The sequence below is a fragment of the Phasianus colchicus genome, chromosome 3, assembly GCF_987193195.1.
Source record: "Phasianus colchicus chromosome 3, bPhaCol1.hap1.1, whole genome shotgun sequence".
NCBI classification, from domain to species: domain Eukaryota; kingdom Metazoa; phylum Chordata; class Aves; order Galliformes; family Phasianidae; genus Phasianus; species Phasianus colchicus.
The window spans coordinates 60,939,319-60,958,395 of record NC_143438.1 but is presented as its reverse complement, the minus strand read 5'-3'; the positions used below and the strand labels follow the sequence as shown (position 1 = coordinate 60,958,395).

General features: G+C 39.9%; 1 protein-coding gene and 2 non-coding genes across 3 annotated transcripts in view; 2 read left to right on the top strand and 1 right to left on the bottom strand.

The window, feature by feature from the left end:
- Positions 1–5,833, bottom strand: part of DNAJC5B (DnaJ heat shock protein family (Hsp40) member C5 beta) — a 32,956-nt gene extending 27,123 nt beyond the window's left edge. Inside the window, exon 1 of the mRNA XM_090138345.1 lies at positions 5,716–5,833. Within this exon, the coding sequence (XP_089994471.1) occupies positions 5,716–5,822 (107 nt within the window). The 5' untranslated portion in view covers positions 5,823–5,833. The remainder of the gene's footprint in view (positions 1–5,715) is intronic.
- TRNAY-GUA (transfer RNA tyrosine (anticodon GUA)) lies at positions 1,060–1,148 on the top strand. The gene is given in 2 exon segments: positions 1,060–1,096; positions 1,113–1,148. It is a non-coding gene; the product is annotated as a tRNA-Tyr (tRNA).
- TRNAA-AGC (transfer RNA alanine (anticodon AGC)) lies at positions 1,486–1,558 on the top strand. The gene has a single exon. It is a non-coding gene; the product is annotated as a tRNA-Ala (tRNA).
- Positions 5,834–19,077: the final 13,244 nt, after the last annotated feature.

Here is a 19,077-nt window from a genome sequence, read left to right as displayed (position 1 = left end):
TGCCTGCACTCTTGGCAGAACGGACACCATGGCCTCTGGAGCTGTATTGGGAAACATCTGTGTATCTGGGATACAGAAGACGAAGGGGGATGGAGGAAGCAACTTGCTGAAGTACCCAATGGGGTCTTGACCCAAACAAGTGATTCCTTGACATTCCTCATCACATGAGCAATGCTGCTAAGGCTACCATGCCTGGTAAGAGCCTAGGTATATTAAGTCTTTTAATTATCTCAGAAAGTTGAGATTGATAGCATGCCCGCAGGATGTTTATGGGATGTTAGCACTTATGTGCAAGAAAATAGTAATCAATATGGAGCCATCCATGGCATGGAAAAATGAATATTTTTTTTTTTCTGGAGAGAAGCAGAATCCCGTATTGTTTAAACACTCTGGAATGTTTCCAGACAAACAGAATTCTGCATTTTTCTCTGGAATTTGGGAGAAGAATAACGAACAGTGAACCTCACTAAAGCAGTGAGCTGTTAATGTATGGAGAATCAGTTTTCCTCTTGTTAGGAAAACAGGGCAGTGGAATTGTACCTACAAGGGCAGTCTGCGGGCTGACTTGGATGTTAGCTGAAAAAGCCATGGCAAATCTCTCCTACATTCCCAAGTCAGCTTAGAAGTGGAGGCTTCCTTAAAATGATCTCAGAGGAACGTGGACAGGGAAGCTTGAAAAAGAGGGATGGGGATATTGTGCAGGCTTTTTGCCATTGTTCTGAGACTGCAGAGGAGTCTGGTGAGTGAATGAATGATGATGAGGTACCTGTGCAGTGGTCAAAAGTGAGCGGAGTGTAATTGGGTGGAGAGAAGTTCTCTTGGGGAAGTGTGTCATGTGTTTCTGTCCATGAAATGAGTGTTTGGGAAGTCTGTGCTGTTTTTCAGGTGTTGCTACTGGAGAGGTGAGCGCATGAAGTTCCATACATGGTCCAATACCGTTGGATGTGAGTGTGTCTGGGCGTGGAATGGGAGCAGAGGCATGGCTGTGCTGTGTTACAGCCGTAGGAATAATGCAGATGGGAGCGTGAAGGGTGTGGTGCAGGGCAGGTCCCTGTGATTCCTTCGATAGCTCAGCTGGTAGAGCGGAGGACTGTAGGCTCCCTTGCACGGCCATCCTTAGGTCGCTGGTTCAACTCCGGCTCGAAGGAGTGCTCTTTTGGCTCTTGCCCCGACTGAGTCTGCAGCTCTGGTGCATTTGGAACACCAGTTCCATGCAGCCTGTATTTGATGGGATCGGAGGCTGGAGCCTTGGCTGGCAGTGGAGAAGAGGAAGTTGGTCTGTGGTGGTTTTTGTAGAAGATAGGGCAGGTGGTGTCGTTCCTGAGCACCTGTGTGTTTGAAGAGAGCAGCAGCACCTGGAAATCGGCAGTGTTTGTTGGGGGCTGGGAAGAAGAGTTCTTGGAGGACAAGAGTTGTGTGCAGGGCCATTTGGGTGAGGGGTGGTTAGGTGAGGGCTGAGGTGAGGTGAGGTGGAGGCTGTGTGCTGGGGAATTAGCTCAAGTGGTAGAGCGCTCGCTTAGCATGCGAGAGGCAGCGGGATCGATGCCCGCATTCTCCAATGCTTTTCAGCCCCTTGCCCGCACTCTTATCATAAGGGGGACGCTGGGCTCTGCTGTTCTGCTGGGGGACCTCTGTGTCTGGATTACAGAAGAAGGGGGATGGAGGAAGCAGCTTGTTGAAGTACCTAATGGGGTGTGGAGAAAAGTAAGTGGTTCACTGCAGTTCCTCATCACTTGGGCAATGGTGGCAAGACAGCTATGCCTACTTTCAGGCCTTAGCGTACAGTGACAATGAGGATTGGCAATATGATGAGAGCATGCCAGAATGATGTTTTTGGGTAGTTGTAGGTTGTAGCCCTTCCCCTGAGAGACAGTCTCAGTGACTGCAGAGGTTTTCTGAATGTGGAGAAATGAGGGCTTTGTGTGGAACAAAGGAGAATCCCTTGCTGGGACCAGTTATTGGAACATTCTCTATCCGATATGAAATTACTGTTACTCTGGTAATTGTGGAAAGAATGGTGCACCGCAGTGAAGCAGGAGAGGTGCTCACAAGAGCATCTCCCTTTTTTCTTTATTTTTTATTGTACGTGTTCTGTGATACTGGTCTTTGACTTGATCTTTCCTGTTTGAAATATGAATTTGCACTTCTTATCTTATCAGAAGAGTGTCCTTTTCCAGTCTGAAGAGAGGGTTATCTGGGGACTTACCTTGTGCTGGTCCCTTCTTATTTTATGGTGGTTATAGAAAGGACATTTCCAAGTCTATTGAGTTTTGATTGGCAGGAAGATGAAATAGAATGGGACATGATTATTACTGAAGGGATATAGTTATTATTTTATTTTTTGTGGTTAAACAGTAGAAGGAGGTTTTCATGTAGTTTTTATTTTGGAGTTTAGTAGCAGCAAAAATAATAAAACCCTTTGCTATGTGGTCATAGCACATGAATCACACTTTTTTTTTTTTTTTTTTTTTTTTTGCCTTCTTTCCTATTACTACTTCATCCAAGAAAGTCCTTATCTTGGAAATATTGAAATACATTTACTTTCTGAATAGTTTTTGCTTTGTTTACTAATAGTAATATATTTTATTTTTCTTTGTCAACATTTTGAATGTTTGTGTCTTTAAGCTATTCTGTAGGCTTAGTATTCTATGTCTTAAAGTTCTTGTGATATTCAGTGCAGTTCAGTTTGCATTGTGTTCATTTTATCCTTCCCTTTTAAATTTATTCTAATAGTATTATACATGGATATATTAATTTTGTAGGAAAAAAATACTTTATAGTTTTTCATACATTATGAAAATCCTTTGAGTGTTTTAGTATTAGAGAATGTTTTTTCCTCAATACTTTGGTCATGTAAGAAAGGTCTAGGATTTCTGCATTTCTTCCCTGCAAATGCAGAATTTTTGTCACTTTGGGATTTAGCGTCTAGAGAAACTGCCTGAAGATTATTAAAAACGTAAAAACCTGTGATATCTAAAGTTTTACTTCAACAATATGTACTGTGCCTATTGTTTGAGTGGAACTTGTGATCATTTTATGCTTTCACCTTTCAAAACTGGGTCTTTTCATGCTTCTGAAGAAAACAGGAAATACTGTGTCTTTCTGCATACTACTTCACTGTCAGACTGGAAAGCAGAAGTCAATGGACAGTTTAAGTTATTACGTCTTTTTTTTCTAAAGATTATTATTATTAATTTTTTTTTTTTTTTTTTGGTAGAGAACTGAAGTTAAACAGATCTCCTTTGAAATTCTGCTGATTAAAAGCCCGTTAGCATTATCTGCTTGAGAAATTAAATTGTGCCAAACTCCAAATAAAAGCACAGAGAGGTAATTCTGTCATGTTTATTAAAAAGTAAATTTTGCCCTGGGCTGTGATAGTATGATTAATACTGACTTAATTAATAATGGCAAGAAACTCAGCATCAGGTATTGCTGGTTTCATACCTTATACTAAAGAATACCAGTTCAGCAGCAGATTTTTGGATTAGCATAAATTAATCTATAATTAAAGCAAATCTGTGAGACTGACTCATCATTTTATCTTGCAAATATTTACAGCTACTTCATTAAAAGTGAATCCCTTTGACATTTCCACTTTAGTGAGAAGCAGTCCTTTTTTTGCTATAATTACTAATAAAGATGGATAAAGCACTACTGTCAGTTTTACCACACATCGTTGTGTAAATCATTCATATTCATGTTCAGCATGAAACAAAGTTAATTTCATTCTACATTCTTCCATGACAACTCTCTTCTTTGGGGACTAAAAAAGGCCTCCTTTCCAGAATCTTAAATAAGAAAAGCAACAAGAAAGCACAAAGTTTGATACAGAAAATGGTTTCTGCAGCTAGGCTGTACTACAGGGACACAGGAGGTGCAAGTCATGAGTGAATTTGATACTGTAGTAAGTTTATCCCCCAGTGGTATAGTTAAGCAAGACAGCAGAACCATGATATAGTTTTGTTTCCGCTGTGCACATAGTTTGGCTGTTCATTACTGTTCCTGCCTCTGTTGAACACGTGCTTTTTAGGAAACAGAGAGATACAATTTGTTCAAAAAGAGTCCCAGCAAAATTCAAGCTAAACAATAAAGCGAAAAGATCTATATCATAACCTCTTTTTCAGTTTAAATATGTTCTTATATTTGACAGTGTGTTAAAGCTGGTTCACTAATACATTGCAACGAATAATGTCCTTTACAATGGTATAATAGACATATTACTATATTTATTAAGCCTCTAAATACAGGCCTGGCATATTTTGATGTCAAGAACATCTATTTCAGTGATGACATTTAATGTTCTTTCTCTTTTAGTAGCAGCAGGACAGATTTAAGAGCAAAAAGACACATAAAATCTTTTGGACTTACTTATAAGCCTTGTTAAATTTCAGCAATAAAATACATTTCATCATATTGATAACTTCTGCTTGAGTAAAACTTATTTAACGTCCTCCCTTCTTTTTCAAAAGAGAAATTCTTTTGCCAGTTTGTTTCCGGTGCTGGTTACGCTCACTTAATCAAATACCTCATTTTGGTTTATTGCTTAATTGGTTTTAGAGTCCATCCAGCTGGTTTTGGTTATGTCTTTCTTCATAAACTGAAGAACCCCCTTGCACCTAACATTATTCCTTTTCAAAGTCTTTACACGCTGTAATCAAATATGTTACCAGCTTTTTTTTTTAATTTGTTGCTTAATGATGAGATGAACTGATTGTACTTGTTCTATCTCTTAGCGTTGTCCGTGAATCATCACCCACTTTTGCACATAGGCTTCAGTTTTCAACATACTTCTAAAAAAGGTGTTAACACAAGAACTGGATGTGCTATTCTAGGGTTGTTCTTTACAAACATGGTCTGCTTTCTTCAACAGTAACAGTCTGACCTCTCATTTGTCTGGATTCAAGGAATTAAGATAAAGCGCACAAGTTGCTTTTGGGATGAAATCAATGGGTTCAAAGAGAATCATCTCTGAATCTTTTCAATCTCACAGAGGAGAAGGAACTTGTAACAACAAATGTCTGAAGTGCAAGTTACTCAAAAGGGTTTACCATTATACATGTGTCAGATGCACAAACTTTCTTTGCCAAGTGTTGTGGCAAATAAATGTAAATTGTTATACTGGTTCCTACCATCAGTATGTTTTTCTTCCCTTCATGGAAATAATAAAGTACTCTGTGGTAAGGACTTGTAGAACAATACAATGTTGAAGAGTGGATATGCTGGATTAATTTAAGAAGGAACTTTGCTGAGTGGATAATTTCTTATTTTGCAGTTTTAGACAATGACTCAGAAGCAAGCACTTCTGTTTGCCATTGATTTAACTGGTTGGCAACTTCAGTCTCAACTTAATGATGACATATTAAAATCAACTTTTTCAACTGCTGACAATTTTAGCATTTTAAAGGATGGCAAGCATTGAATCCCATAAAGGCAGAAGCGAAGTTCAAGAAGGAAAAATTTCAGGAAGAAGTATGAACACACACACATCCAAAGTAAAATAAGCAATAAGAAAATAAATAAAGCGAGATCTTAAGAATAATTTTGTTTTGCCACTACAAGATTCTAAATATAAAAATGTTAGCACACACATTCAGTGTTGTAGCTCTCTAACTTCTATGGGAGGATACTCCCAGTACGTACAGAACACTGCCTCAACTGCAATAAGAAAAAAAGTTGCTTGTATTTTAGACTCATTCAAAAACACATCTTACATACCTGTAGGACTTCTTAATCTCATCGTGTGTTGCTCCCTTCTCTAGGGCCAGGATTCCATATAACGCTTCCCCTGATGTTGACAAAGCACGTTGCCTTTGTTCAGCCATAATAGCAGTGCATTACCAAAGCTGCTAATGAGGAACAGAATTTAAAATAGCAGGGATTGCAAGTACATATGGATAATATTTTTTAGAAAAAGTTAAAATCACTTATACAATTTGTAAGATAGTAAAACTAAAATAAAGCTTCCTTTAAATTGCTCTCCATTCCTTAAAAGATTTCCAAGTATTCCCCATATGGGGAATACCTCCCCAGATGGAAATACCTCTACAGGATGCTCAGGATGACTGCAGTGCCAACTTATGTGCCTGAGGATAGGTGAAATGAATGTGGATCTAGACATGTAGGAGAGTGATCTCAGTTTTACAGAGTATACTGTTTTATTTATTGCAATCTTATGTATGGAAAATACTGAAGTCAACTAGAATCCAATCCTATTTGAAGCATGGTTTACAATACAAGAATTTGGTCAGAATTCATGAGCTGCTTATATATCTACCATGGTAACCTTAATGTACAGTGCAAGTGAAAGCTTAGCACAGGCCGACAGATTTAGTCCCCTTCAGATCTATCATTCCTTTCTTCAGGTGTCTCAGAGGTAAAGCAGACAAACAAATGATTCTGCACCTATCTGGGGCCAAATAGGCTCTGCTACCTGCTTGCCATTCATAATTTATCCTTCTGGATTTGAGGAACAAAATTTCTTAAAGCAAACCTAGGTAATGCTAGGTAATGACATGAAGAAACTTGTATATGTATGTAAATTATGTATAACATAATTTAAAACAGATGTAGAACGCTATGGTTCATAAAGAGAAAGCTGCATCTCTCTGTTGGCAGACTTGGTACAGCAAAACTCTCACTGCAAACTCTTCATTTCTTTGGATGTTGCACCTTTCTTTAAATGCTGACAAGTGATGACAGAAAAAGTCTAAAAGTGAGCTATAACTCCAGACATAAGAAGAATTTTGAAGAACCTGCTCTGTTTGGTAAGACTACCCACTCTGATCTTTCACCCCTCTCACTGCTGAGCTAGAAATACTATCTTGCTGTTATTCATATATTATTTACTAGTCCACATTTTGGTTCAGAATCAGTCGTGTAACACTTTTAAGCTCCTCAGCTTTGTTTAGTACTAAAAAGAAAAGCAAATACCATGTAAATACACAGAGATATATAATATAGCGAGTAATACTGGTACACAGCATGTGATTTACTAAGCAACTTACTCATATTCACTTTGAAGGAAGTTTTCTTTTTCTACTAATCTAGTACAACTCAGGGTCTTGTGAGCAGCTGAGAAAAAATCCTTCCTATGTTCAAGCTCATACACAAGGTACCAACTGAATAGACAACATTTTAATTTTTAAATTAAAAATTAATAATGAAATAATGTTCAAGCTTATAAACACTACTTGATCAACTGCAGTAGTTACAATGCTACTTGTTGATAATATGTCCGTAACATATTTGACATAATCTTGGGGTCTATCCTGATCACACAGGAATCATGCAAAGCACATTGAACCTGAAAATGCAACAGGCAATGCTTGGCAACCATGTAAAGTCGCAGCTATACAGGATTATTTAAAAATTCCATTACATAATTATGATTATCTACATGGCAATCCCAGAACATAAAACAAAATTTCAGTTATGATGGATTTTATTCTGAAGAACAAAAAAGTAGTGTAATTTGTACTTTCTCATAAAATAATTTTAATGGCCAGTCAGCTATGGAAATTTAAACTCACTAGCTTAATCAGGCTTCTACTGATTAATAGCCTTGAAGGTCTAGCTACTCAAAGTTATTGCTTACTTATTTAAAGCAGTACTGTAAAATACTAAAAGAACTAGGAGATGACAGTTTTCTAGAAAAAGTTATGCTCTGTAAATTAAGGAAGATAAAATGGTTACAATTTTAGTACTGGATTCCTGATGGCTAAAATTATGTTGGAATCCTATTTTCAGGCTATGTATTTTTGTTCCAATAGAAAAGAGACAAGAAGATACTTCCTTGACTGACAATAAATAAAATTCCAATAACAATACCACATCCCCTGGGAGAACATTAGCTAACATTAACTTTTTCTGTGCAAATTTTATACCATCCAGGATTAAGTATCTTACACAAGGGTTCTAATAACAACCCTTTTCTTTTTTTAACCACAACCCTAACACGTCTGGATTTGCAATGAAAAATAAGGCAAGGTGATTCAAATAACATACCTGCTTCAAATAGTGATGGAACAGCCTGGTGTGCATAAAGTCACAACATCATCAATTTGCTATCTTCGTGTCTCTAGGCAAATATAATCCAATGGGAAAGAAGTAAGCGCCACCAGAAGCCCCGTTACACTGAAAACAGCTGCTGCTTTTCATCCTTCACATTCAAGGTTAAACAGGTCAGTGGAGTCTGATTACTCTTTTTGTTTGTTTGTCCAGTATCTGATTGGTTATCGCTCAGGAAGACCTATAAAAGAATGAATAAAACATTCATGAACCTAGAGGCTGGTATATCTTAGAGTTATTGACACAAAGAAGTATAGTACATCCATGTATTTAGCTAGTTGTTCTCTGTGCTTTACTCTTGATGGAATCAAGTAATTTATTCTTGTAATATTTATATCAAAGCAGTTATGGGGTGCCTTATTTTATTCTAATATAGCTTTTCCTCTGACATATCACTGAAAAGTCTAGAGAGCCATTTCTTTCCATTTGAAATTGAGAAGACTGTTAATGCCAGAGACTTAACAGGATGGCTCTTGGGATGACATCTTTGCAACCAAACAAGTTCATCCTTGAAACTAAACCAGTTCATTTACCCCTAAGTAGTGCAGAAGGGATGGGGAAGGACGTTATGAGTTCATAACAGCTCCTCTCCGCTTCCTCCTCACACTTCGCCCCTGCTCCAGCATGGATTCTTCCTGTGGGCTGCAGTGCAAGTCCTCCTTAGAGCACGGTTTCTATCAGAAGAACATACTTCTTTGTAGGTTCCTTTCCATAAGCCACAGTTCCTTCAGGAAATATTCTCCTTCTCTGGAATGGGAATCTCCATGGGCCACAGTGTGGATATTTGCTTTGGTGCAGTTCCCTCCACCAGCTGAATGGAAAAGCCTCCTTCACTGTGGTTCTCAAAGGGTACCGCAGGAGAGAGAATCTTTTCCACTGTGGTGTCCACCATGGGTTGCAGGGAAACACCACCATGGGTTGCAGGGAAACACCTGCTCTGGCAGCTCTTCCTCTGCTTTGTCTGAAGTCTGAGTTTGCAAGGCTGTTTTTCACTTTTTTTCCCCCTCCCAGTCCTCGTTGACTTGCACTATTTTACTATTTCTTAAACATTTTTCCCACAGTACCACCTGTATAGCTGATGGGCTTGTTTCCAGGACATTAAAAATGGAGTAGGTACAGCTAATTTTATTATGTTGAATAAACACAATAAAACAGATTATTCGATCATCATGCCTGATCTCAAACTTTGAAATAACTTTATTGTTATTGAAAAAGGAAAAGAAAAAAAAAAAAAAAGAAGAAATTTTTTAATGGTAAGAAGAAATACATGGGAAAAATACATAAGGAAGGAAATAAAATGACCTTTTACCCAAATTCTCTGTACTTACATACATCCTATTAGCAAAAAGAAACCAGCATTCTGCATTCTTGTCTCATGGGCCATTCTGTGTGAATACAGCTCCCTCTGGTGTGTTAACACTGCTTTGTACCCTATAATGTTTTTTCATAAGAATTCTTGGTTTGTTTGAAGGAAATGAACACCGTATCTGCACATCTAGGTGGTTTTTTTCCCTTGGGAATCATATAATCTAGGTACATTCCAATGAATCTTTAAAGGATTCAAACTTTAGTGAATTGTCCTAACTCTTTCTTCAAATCATCCATGTGATTAGAAGAACAAAAGATATTGTTTAATATTTATTCACTCCTCTCATTCACTTTTGCTTTTTGTATCATAACACGTAGTCACCTCATAATATACCATGACCCCACCATAGCAATCAATGCAAAACCAAGACATTCCTTGTCCCAAAGGACCTTGTATCCAAGTAAGTCTTACTTACATTTTACGTTCCACTTATATGCTACAAGCATTTCAAAACAAACAAATCTCAACATGTCTGGAAACATAGAGCTGTAGATCAGCCTATAAAAGTTTGAAAGTTGGCCCAGAATGAGAAGGAGGTCCAGAGTTTCTTCAGAAGCTTGCAGCTGCACAGAGGTAGGGGTTGAAGAACTCTGAGTCACTTCAGTCCTTCCCCCCACCGCTCCCTCCTTTTCCTGGCTCACAGCAAGTTCAGCAGCTAAGAGCCTGGAGCTGAAAGACAGGTAGGTACACACACCTGCATGAAAGGACTGGCATCATTGCTCAACAATGGTGTGAATTTTCAGCTTCCAAGATAAGGAAAGATGATTTTTAAAAGCTGATTTTTTTTTTTTTATTATTATTACTTTTTAGTTTGTTGAATCAGGTGTTGTTAATATTGACATCACCAAAGCACATAAGAGATATGATTAAATAGGTCACTCCCAACTTCTAAGAAGAACCTACTGATTCTTGATTCTAATATAAGCAAGGAAAGAAAACCTCTGATTTTACTCAGAGAAATTTGGAAAGTGAAATATATTATCTTACTGACCTGCTTTAGTATAGTCAGTGGGTCAAGGGAGGTACTCCTTCCTATCTGCTGAGCACTGGTGAGGCCACACCTGGAGTGTTGTGTCCAGTTCTGGGCTGCCTGGAACAAGAGAACACCTTGGAATACTGATGAGAGGGCCAAGAATATGATGAAGGAACTGAAGTGCCATTCCTATGAAGAAAATATGAGAGTGTTGGGAGCACTGAGCCTAGAAGATGGGAGGTTCAGTGGGGATCTTATCAGCATATATAAATGGTGAGTGAAAAGAGAATGGATCCAGACTCTGTTCAGTGGTGACCAGTGCCAGGACAAGAAGCAACAGGCACAAACTGGAATTTCCCTGGTTTAGTGGTTGGCAACCCTGCCCACAGCAGGGGGATTGAAACTAAATGATCTTTAAGGTCCTTTTCAATCCAGGCCATTCTATGAGTCTATGATTCCCTATGGTTGTTCACTCTGAAACACCAGGAAGCACTTCTGTGCTGTGTGGCTGATGGAGCCACTGGCACAGGCTGCCCAGAGGCTGTGGAGTCTCCTCCCAGTTCTTCAGAAGCCACCTGGACAAAGACCTGGATACCCTGCTCTGGGGCCCCTACTTGGACCACATGGGTACAAGGGTTTGGACCAGATGGACACAGAGGTCCCTCCCAGTCTCAACCATTATGTTAACTTGGGTGTTTTATTGCTTTCAATGTTCTGTTTTATGTCATCAGTAATTTCTAGAATGATTTCACTTACTTAGTTTCCAGCCCTGATGCAAGCATGTAAATGCTTCCTTTCCCCAAAACTTTCCTAATCTGATTAATTTTATAACTCGTTTCTCTGACTTACTTTGCCAAAAGTATGGTAAGAACACTAACATGATATTGGGATTTATACTAAAGACTGACAAGAAGTGAGAAGATAAAGAAGGAAGATGAGGAGTCTGAAACAAGAACTCTTGCTAGCTGATGACTTTTCTCAGGTAAATGAATGGCAACTAGAAAAAAAGACCCCAAACAAGTAAAGCATGAAGATGTGAATGAAGTATGGTAGGTTAATAAGATGAGGGAGAGTATGTATCCCAATAATGAGCATATACAGTACTAATGTGTACCATTTTTTCAGGTGTTGAGCATGATCTATCTTTCATTCTGTATTTGAATATTTTGCTGTGTTGATGTCAATTTTTATAGTATCCAACTGAACAACCTAATCAAAAGGCAACAGATTGAGTAAGTGGAAGAGGATGCATCTGCCAAGATGTTCTGGATCTCTGGTCCAGGACTGAGGACTGAGGAAAGAGCAAGAAGAGAGTGCTTCTGAGGCAGCTACATCCTCAAATGTTCTTCTTATTTCTTTTCAGTTAGTTCTGAATCACATGCCCTACCTGATAGATATTCAAACAATCTGCTAAAAAAGAGAGAATTGTTTTAAGCGCCTTTCTTAGGAGTGACTCTCTTAAGATCTCAGACAAGCCCAACAATTCTGTGGCAATGAATTACATTCTTGTCACATTCCTATGTTACTGAATAGTCACTGTCATTATGGTTTCAAAAGAAATACAGAACAGATTTAAATAATATGATTGCATTGCACCGATTTTTAAATACATATAGCTATATTGGAAGTAAGGTATTCCATCTGGTTAGCCATCTGTAACTCCATCTATTCAAGGAGTACTCATAAGAGAACAACCATATATTTGAATTCTCTGAACATATTGTGACCTTCTGTTACTATTCACATAGAGTATCTCAATTTAAATGTATTTTGGGTTTTTAATATCTCTCAACAACTGTACTATTTGAAAAAGTAGCAAACCAAAGAAATACAAACCTCAAATGAACAGTCTGTTGCATATGCAAATTGCTCATGCCTTTACCTGGTCAGTTTGACCTAGAGAAGTAATCCAGAGCTGTAACTTCCTAGCTCATGCAAATAAAACCAATTTGAAGGCTTGGTGGACTACCTAAGCGACATATATATAAACACTTCTTTTTCCCCCCCCAAAAATTATAGGCCATTAAGTTTTAAGTAATGGTAATACTCTTAAGTTTTTCAACAAGATATTCAGTGAAGCACCAGGAATTTTATTTTTATCTGCAGTTTAGGAGACAGTTCTGTCTCCCTAAATTTGAACCCATTTAAAGCTTGGTAGCCATAAGCATCAAAGTTATTATGGTTTCTTGCTAAAGAAATGAGTAAATAAGATATGTCATATTGATCTGTGTAGCGTGAAGTTAAATTTCTTTCTAAAAAACAAAGACAGTTTATACAACTAGTTTATACAACTTTGATAACTCAAAGGTAAGTTATCTGTGACTTCAAGCAACAGTGAAACAAGTCTTCTACTGCTGTCTTCAGGCAGAGTCTCAATAATTTATTTATTTTTCAAAGCCACTGTAGCAATTCAAGGCATTATTCTACAACTATGTACTGTAAAGTTAACAATCCCACAGTTTGGTAACAGGGAAAATGAATGCATTTTAGCACAGCGTAATTAGCTACAGCTAGGAATAAGGAAAATTAACTTGAGCAGTATGAGTGAGTGCTTTGACCTACTTTTGAGCTTATTTTACCAGGAACAGATTAGGAAGCTCTAGGAACACAACTCAGTACCTGTTCCTTAGGAATCCATGGCTGCTCTCAGTCCTCTCCACTAGGCATAACCTTTCTCCAGTACCCAATCATAGAATCATAGAATGGCTTGTGTTGGAAGGGACCTCAAGGATCATCTTAGAATCATAGAATCACTCAGGTTGGAAAAGACCTTAAAGATCATCGAGTCCAACCACAACCTAACCGTACTATCCTGACACTAACAACCCTCCATTAAATCATGTCCCTGAGCACCACATCCAAAGGGTTTTTAAACACATCCAGGGATGGTGACTCAACCACCTTCCTGGGGAGCCTATTCCAGTGCTTAACAACCTTTTCCGTACTGATATCCAACCCCTTGCTGCAGGCAGGGCCACCAATCTCCAGATATGGTACTAGACCAGGCTGCCCAGGGCCCCATCCAACCTGGCCTTTAACACGTCCAGTGATGGGGCATTCACAAGCTCTCTAGGCAGCCTGTTCCAGCACCTCAACATTCTTTCTGTGAAGAACTTCCGCCTGACATCCAATCTAAACATTCCCTCCTTGAGCTTAAAACCATTCCCCCTTGTCCTATAACTGTCTACCTGGGTAAAAAGTTGACTCCCCTCCCTTGTATAATCATACTGGAAGGCTGCAATGAGGTATCCTCTCAGCCTTCTCCAGGCTGAACAAGCCCAGCTCCCTCAGCCTGTCTTCATAGGCTCCAGCCCTCTGATCATCTTCACGGCCCTCCTCTGGCCCTCTCCAATACCTCCACATCTTTCCTGTATTGGGGACTCCAGACTTGGATGTAGTATTCCACATGGGGCCTCTTGAGGGTGGAGAGGGACAATCACCTCCCTGTCCCTACTAGCCACCCCTCTTCTGATGGAGCCGAGGATACCATCGGCCTTCCAAACTGCAAATTATGTTCTTTCCACTTTTTAATCCTTCACACAGTTCTCTTCATTAACCACCTTTTGACACCTTCTGCAGTCCGTGTACACAAGTTCTTTCCTGAAATCCCTAGCATAGTACTTGGCTCTGTCCCTGCTCTCTGCTCTCCCCCAGATTCCCCCATGCCAGCTCCTCACCTAAATAGTTCCCAGGAGGAGGGGATCCAGTGGGGGAGATGGCAGTGAGTAGTCATCACTCTTTGAAGCTTCATTAATCCACACAGAGGATTTATTACACTGTCATAGAAATACTCAACTGATGGCTGAGGAAAAAAAAAAATCTTTTTAAAGTGCTGATGAGTAACTATCTTAAAATCCTGCTATCTGCATCCAGAAAGGAATGACTTTTCAGTGGTTGGGTTAAAAAATCAAAGAATAAAAGCAATATGCAATCTTAGGAGTAGAAGACTTACTGAATAATGGATGAGAAGATAGCCTCAGATTTATTTTTTCTTAATATCACTTACTTGGCATAAGTAACGACTTCCTAAAAATTCATGTAATTAGCACACATATTTTACCATTAAAGTAAATAAACAAAACCATAAATATCAATGCTATTCTTTGCAGAGTAAGGGCAAGAAAAGCAACTGGAAATACTTCTCAGTTGTTCAGCAAACTCACATTTCAGTAAATCAGGAATATAATTGTTAATAGTTTATAATAACTGTTCCTTGAGTTTTTGTCCTCAATATGACAACACCTTTCAGCTGGAAAATAGTCTGACCCAAAATTCAGTATTTGAAGCTGTGGGCTTATCACTGGCTTACATCAACCTGAGCTGCCAACAAAGGAGTGGCCCAAAAATGCACTGATTTTTAAAAAATTATTATTATTTTCTTCTCTTTCTAATCAGGCTTATTCCACGGCTGGTGTCGCTGCTAGAGCTGATGCAACAAAAGGGGTGACTTCACTCCTTTCAGCAGCAGTCGAACTGTACGTTGTCTCCAGCTCACCCCAAAACTCCACCATAGAACTTATACACAGGCCAGGATGCCTTACAAGAGTGAAGCACAAGTAGATGCCATGCAAAAGCTGGGAGGATGGACACTCTTGTGGCTATAAATATGTCAGTGTTTGACTATAGCCTGTGGCCATAGCACAGCCTGATGTTTGACAGTGTTCGTGGCTGTAGTGTAAGCCAACGTTTGACAGTGTATTAGATATTTTCAGGGCTGCCAAGTTTAGGTTGCCTCCACTCTCTATCGGTTCAGTTGGCCCAGAAGAAGCTCCAGTCGGCTGGCTTGGCTGGACAGGGATGGCTGTGAGGACAGGCCTCTGCCCGCACGGCTCTAACCCGTCATGGCGCAGGCACTGCCGCTTCCTCTGCAGCCAGCAGAGCACGCAGGCAGCCTGAAACCTTCACGGAGCGCTCTGCTAATTTGACAAAAGCATAATCATGTGCCCACGCCCGATCCAGATCAAATTTGTACTGCTGGGTGATGTGGCATGGCACAGCTCCAGCGGTAATGATTGCGGAACCGCAGCGTTCAGCTGGGGCTGCTGGGGCAGGTGAATTCCTTGCACAGGAGGGAGGTGTATGCTGGCTGCAGCCTATTGCTCTGCGGAGCCTCTCTGGGATGTGCCTCCATCTGTGGGGCAGCACTGTGCCCAGCTGCCAAACCGCCTTCCTTTGTGCCCTCAGAGGTGCAGGGTTGGCCTCCAACTGACAGTGCCAGGCAAGGGAAAAAAAAAAATGGAAATTATGTGTCTGAGGTTTTTCTTTCAGGCAAGTCTCTTATAAAAATAAAGGAGTGTACAAGTGCCTTTGTTTTCCTGCCAACATTTATACGAACTAATTAAGACCGAGGAGAGTTTCATTTGCCTGTTTATTTCACAGAGAGAAAAGCTAATAAAATTAACCCATCGATTATTTTGCAGCTGCTGGTTTTAATTGGGTTATGATTGAGAAACAAAAGATGAGCGTAGTGGGGCGAGCAGCTGTGGCTGCAGGGCAGTTGTGGGCATAGGGTTGGCAGGACCAGAAGCCATCAGCTGGGTCCCAGCACTGGGTCCCACAGCTGTGTCACATCGCTGAGTACACCATTGCATCACGCAGCCGGGTCCCAAAGCCGGGTCCCCACAGCTGGACAACACCATGGGATCCCACTGATGGGCCACACCACTGGATCCCACGGCTGGGTCCTGCAGCTGAATCCCACCACCATGTCACACAGCTAGGCCATGCTGGTGTCCCACAGCTGGGTCACACCATTGGATCACTCAGCGGGATCTTACTGTTGGGTTGCACAGCTGGGTCTCACTGCTGGATCCCACTGCTGGACCACACTATGGGCCATGCAGCTAGGTCACATGGCACCCCCCCATCTCTCCCATGGGACAAGAAAATAGTGCCAGAACCACAGTTGCTTCTTCTTTTTCTTCTTTTTGTCATAATGTCAGCATAACCAGGCAGGTACAGAATGCTGGCATTTATTCCCTGCTCGAGAACATCCTGCTCTCTGCAGTGTCACTTGGCTGTGGATGGCAAAAGACAATTCAGGCTGCAAAATTCCATGGTAATTGCTATCCATAAATGAAGTATTACGCTTTACCAGAAAACAAACTTTGGCAGTAAATATTCACAGGTCTTAGCGTAACTCGTATTTCTTAGTTCAGGCAAAGTAATTACAGGACACTTATTATGTCAAAAAGTGCCCAGGACTTCATGGAAAAATCTTACAGAATTCAATAAGGAATATTATGGCTGCAATCACACCTATCAAATAACTTCAATTAAGAAGGTGATTTTTCTGTATTCTTTTGATTCAGAAGGTGAAATCCCAGCCCTGTATAGATTGGTGGCACAATTTCCTACTAAGATAGACAGAAAATTAGCACCCAATCATCTGCAGCTCTTATTTATATTTTTTTCTATAAATTACTGTACATGACTGGGGAACCTAATGGGTTTTACTCTCAAATTCTTCAGTTTTTTTTTTTTCAAAAGTGGAGGAGGATGATTCACTTTAGGGGAGGAGAGGTTCTTTATCATCTTGCTTTCCATAAAAAACAAAACCAGAACCAAAAAAACACATCAGCTCTGCAAACTTTTACAAGTTACCTCAAGTATTTCAAAAGACTTTACAAATAATAGGGATTCCCAAATGTGTTTTGTAGCACTCAAGCAAGTGTGCTATTTCGGAAGGCATCTTGGGGAATAGTGCAGCTCTGCTAACTTTAACCAGGCAAGGTTGGCTCAGGCACAAAGCTTTGTAAAAACCTCTCAGACAGAAGTGAGATGATCTCTGTATAGTGAACAGCAGCTTTTACATTCTTACAGCAAAACAGCAAACCTTCCTGGAAACCTGGGCAGAAGCCTTCTCACAGCAAGTCAATGCCAGCCTCCAGAGTGCAGCAGTAGTAAAGGCTCCCACCCTTTGTATGTATGGTGTATTAGAAGAGTATTGCTAATGGTGATAATACTCAGTCTTTGTTTTTCATGATTTTGCATGCCACAATCTCCTCTGCTGGTGCCAGACACCCAACTTTGTTGCTTTCCTTCATAAATCACTTCACAATTCAAAATATACAGCTTGCAATAATGGATTTCACTAATTCTTCCTTTTCCTATCTGCACAGTATTTTAAGGTAATAAGCAATTTAAATTAATGTATCATTACAAATTGCACACAAAACAATGCTTGTTCCTACATTTGATAAGTGGCAATTATCAGTAAGTTCGCATGACAAACGTGGTTTTTTTTCTGGTTGTGTTTAGAATGATCTATTTCATAAAATCCTTCTTCAGATGGACATTCACCCATGTGGACATGATGAACTGACAAGAAAATAAAAATGTATCTGAAAATTGACTTACAAAGCAAGTCACATTTAGGAGCAGGACTTCACGCTCCATGGATTGTTCCCATACCTTGCAATAAACAATTCACTTCTAATGCAAATAATCTTGACTCGCAGTGTATAGGTATTGCTTACGACCGCTTTAAAGACAATCCTCCCACTGTCTGAGAATTGATTATCTCAGCTACAGATGCAATGACATATTGCAATGACAGTTGGCCCACAGATCATCCAATTCAAGGTCAGCACCAACACAACCAGTGCTTTACCAAACAAAGCTATTGGACCTATTGGTTCTTGAATCTTTGTACTTTGCAATGAAGCATAGGGATCTTTCTTTAGAGACACTACACTATACTTGTCCTTTTAGAACAATTACAGGTATTTCAGAGTATGTTTTTTTCTGCTAATTTTGTGTGATCGTGAATTCTTTATCTAAGTAGAACCTGCATATGCCTGAGCAGACATCATGGTTTTCCCTGTTTTTGGTTATTCTGTGAAACATGCTGCTCTGGTACACTTGGTTAGTATAATTACTCCATTAATATATTTTAGAATTAAATTGCTTAATAAAATTATATTAAATATTTAGAGTTTGAGGTGAGATGAAATATTATAAAAGCCACTTATTTTCTTAGGCCTATACTTTAGTAGTGTACAGACTTCTAGTCGTGTAATTTAACCTAGAAAAATGCTGACGTGGTACTGATTTATGTAGATTCAACCTATGTTCTGACACATGACTAGAGGGTGTTCTCCATAATTCCAACTCAGAAAAGCATGTAAGAACACGCACAGCATTAGACATATACTTTCTACCACTAGTACTTCATTCCAGTCAACTCAGATTTTCACTGCAAATTCTGCTATGCCTGTCTTTTACCATACACATCATACACGCACCCCAAGGAGTATGTGGGATTTTAAGCTAGGTTCTCTAAAATGAATTACTTCTTTGAGTAGCTGAGAAATCCCTTATGGAATCCTGGCCGAGGGCATCTGTGTGGGTTTCTCTGACACAGACGATGTGGTGGAGCTGAGGGCTGACACCAAAAGGTGTGCTCTGTCCCTAGCTACATACCTGCACCTTTACCAGCTGTGCTGCTCATCTGGTCCCACTCTCTCTTTTTGCTTACTTATGTATTTAACTGGGGGAAGGTTCACTTTCTTCCAGCATAGCACCCTGTGCACTGCAGCAACAGGAGCACACAGCCGGAGCTGTGTGATGTAGCAGCGTGGGAGGGGTGAGATGCAGCACCGTGGCCCTCACAGCAGCACCCAGCTCAGCACACCTTACTTTAAACCCACGCTTCAGTGCACTCTGC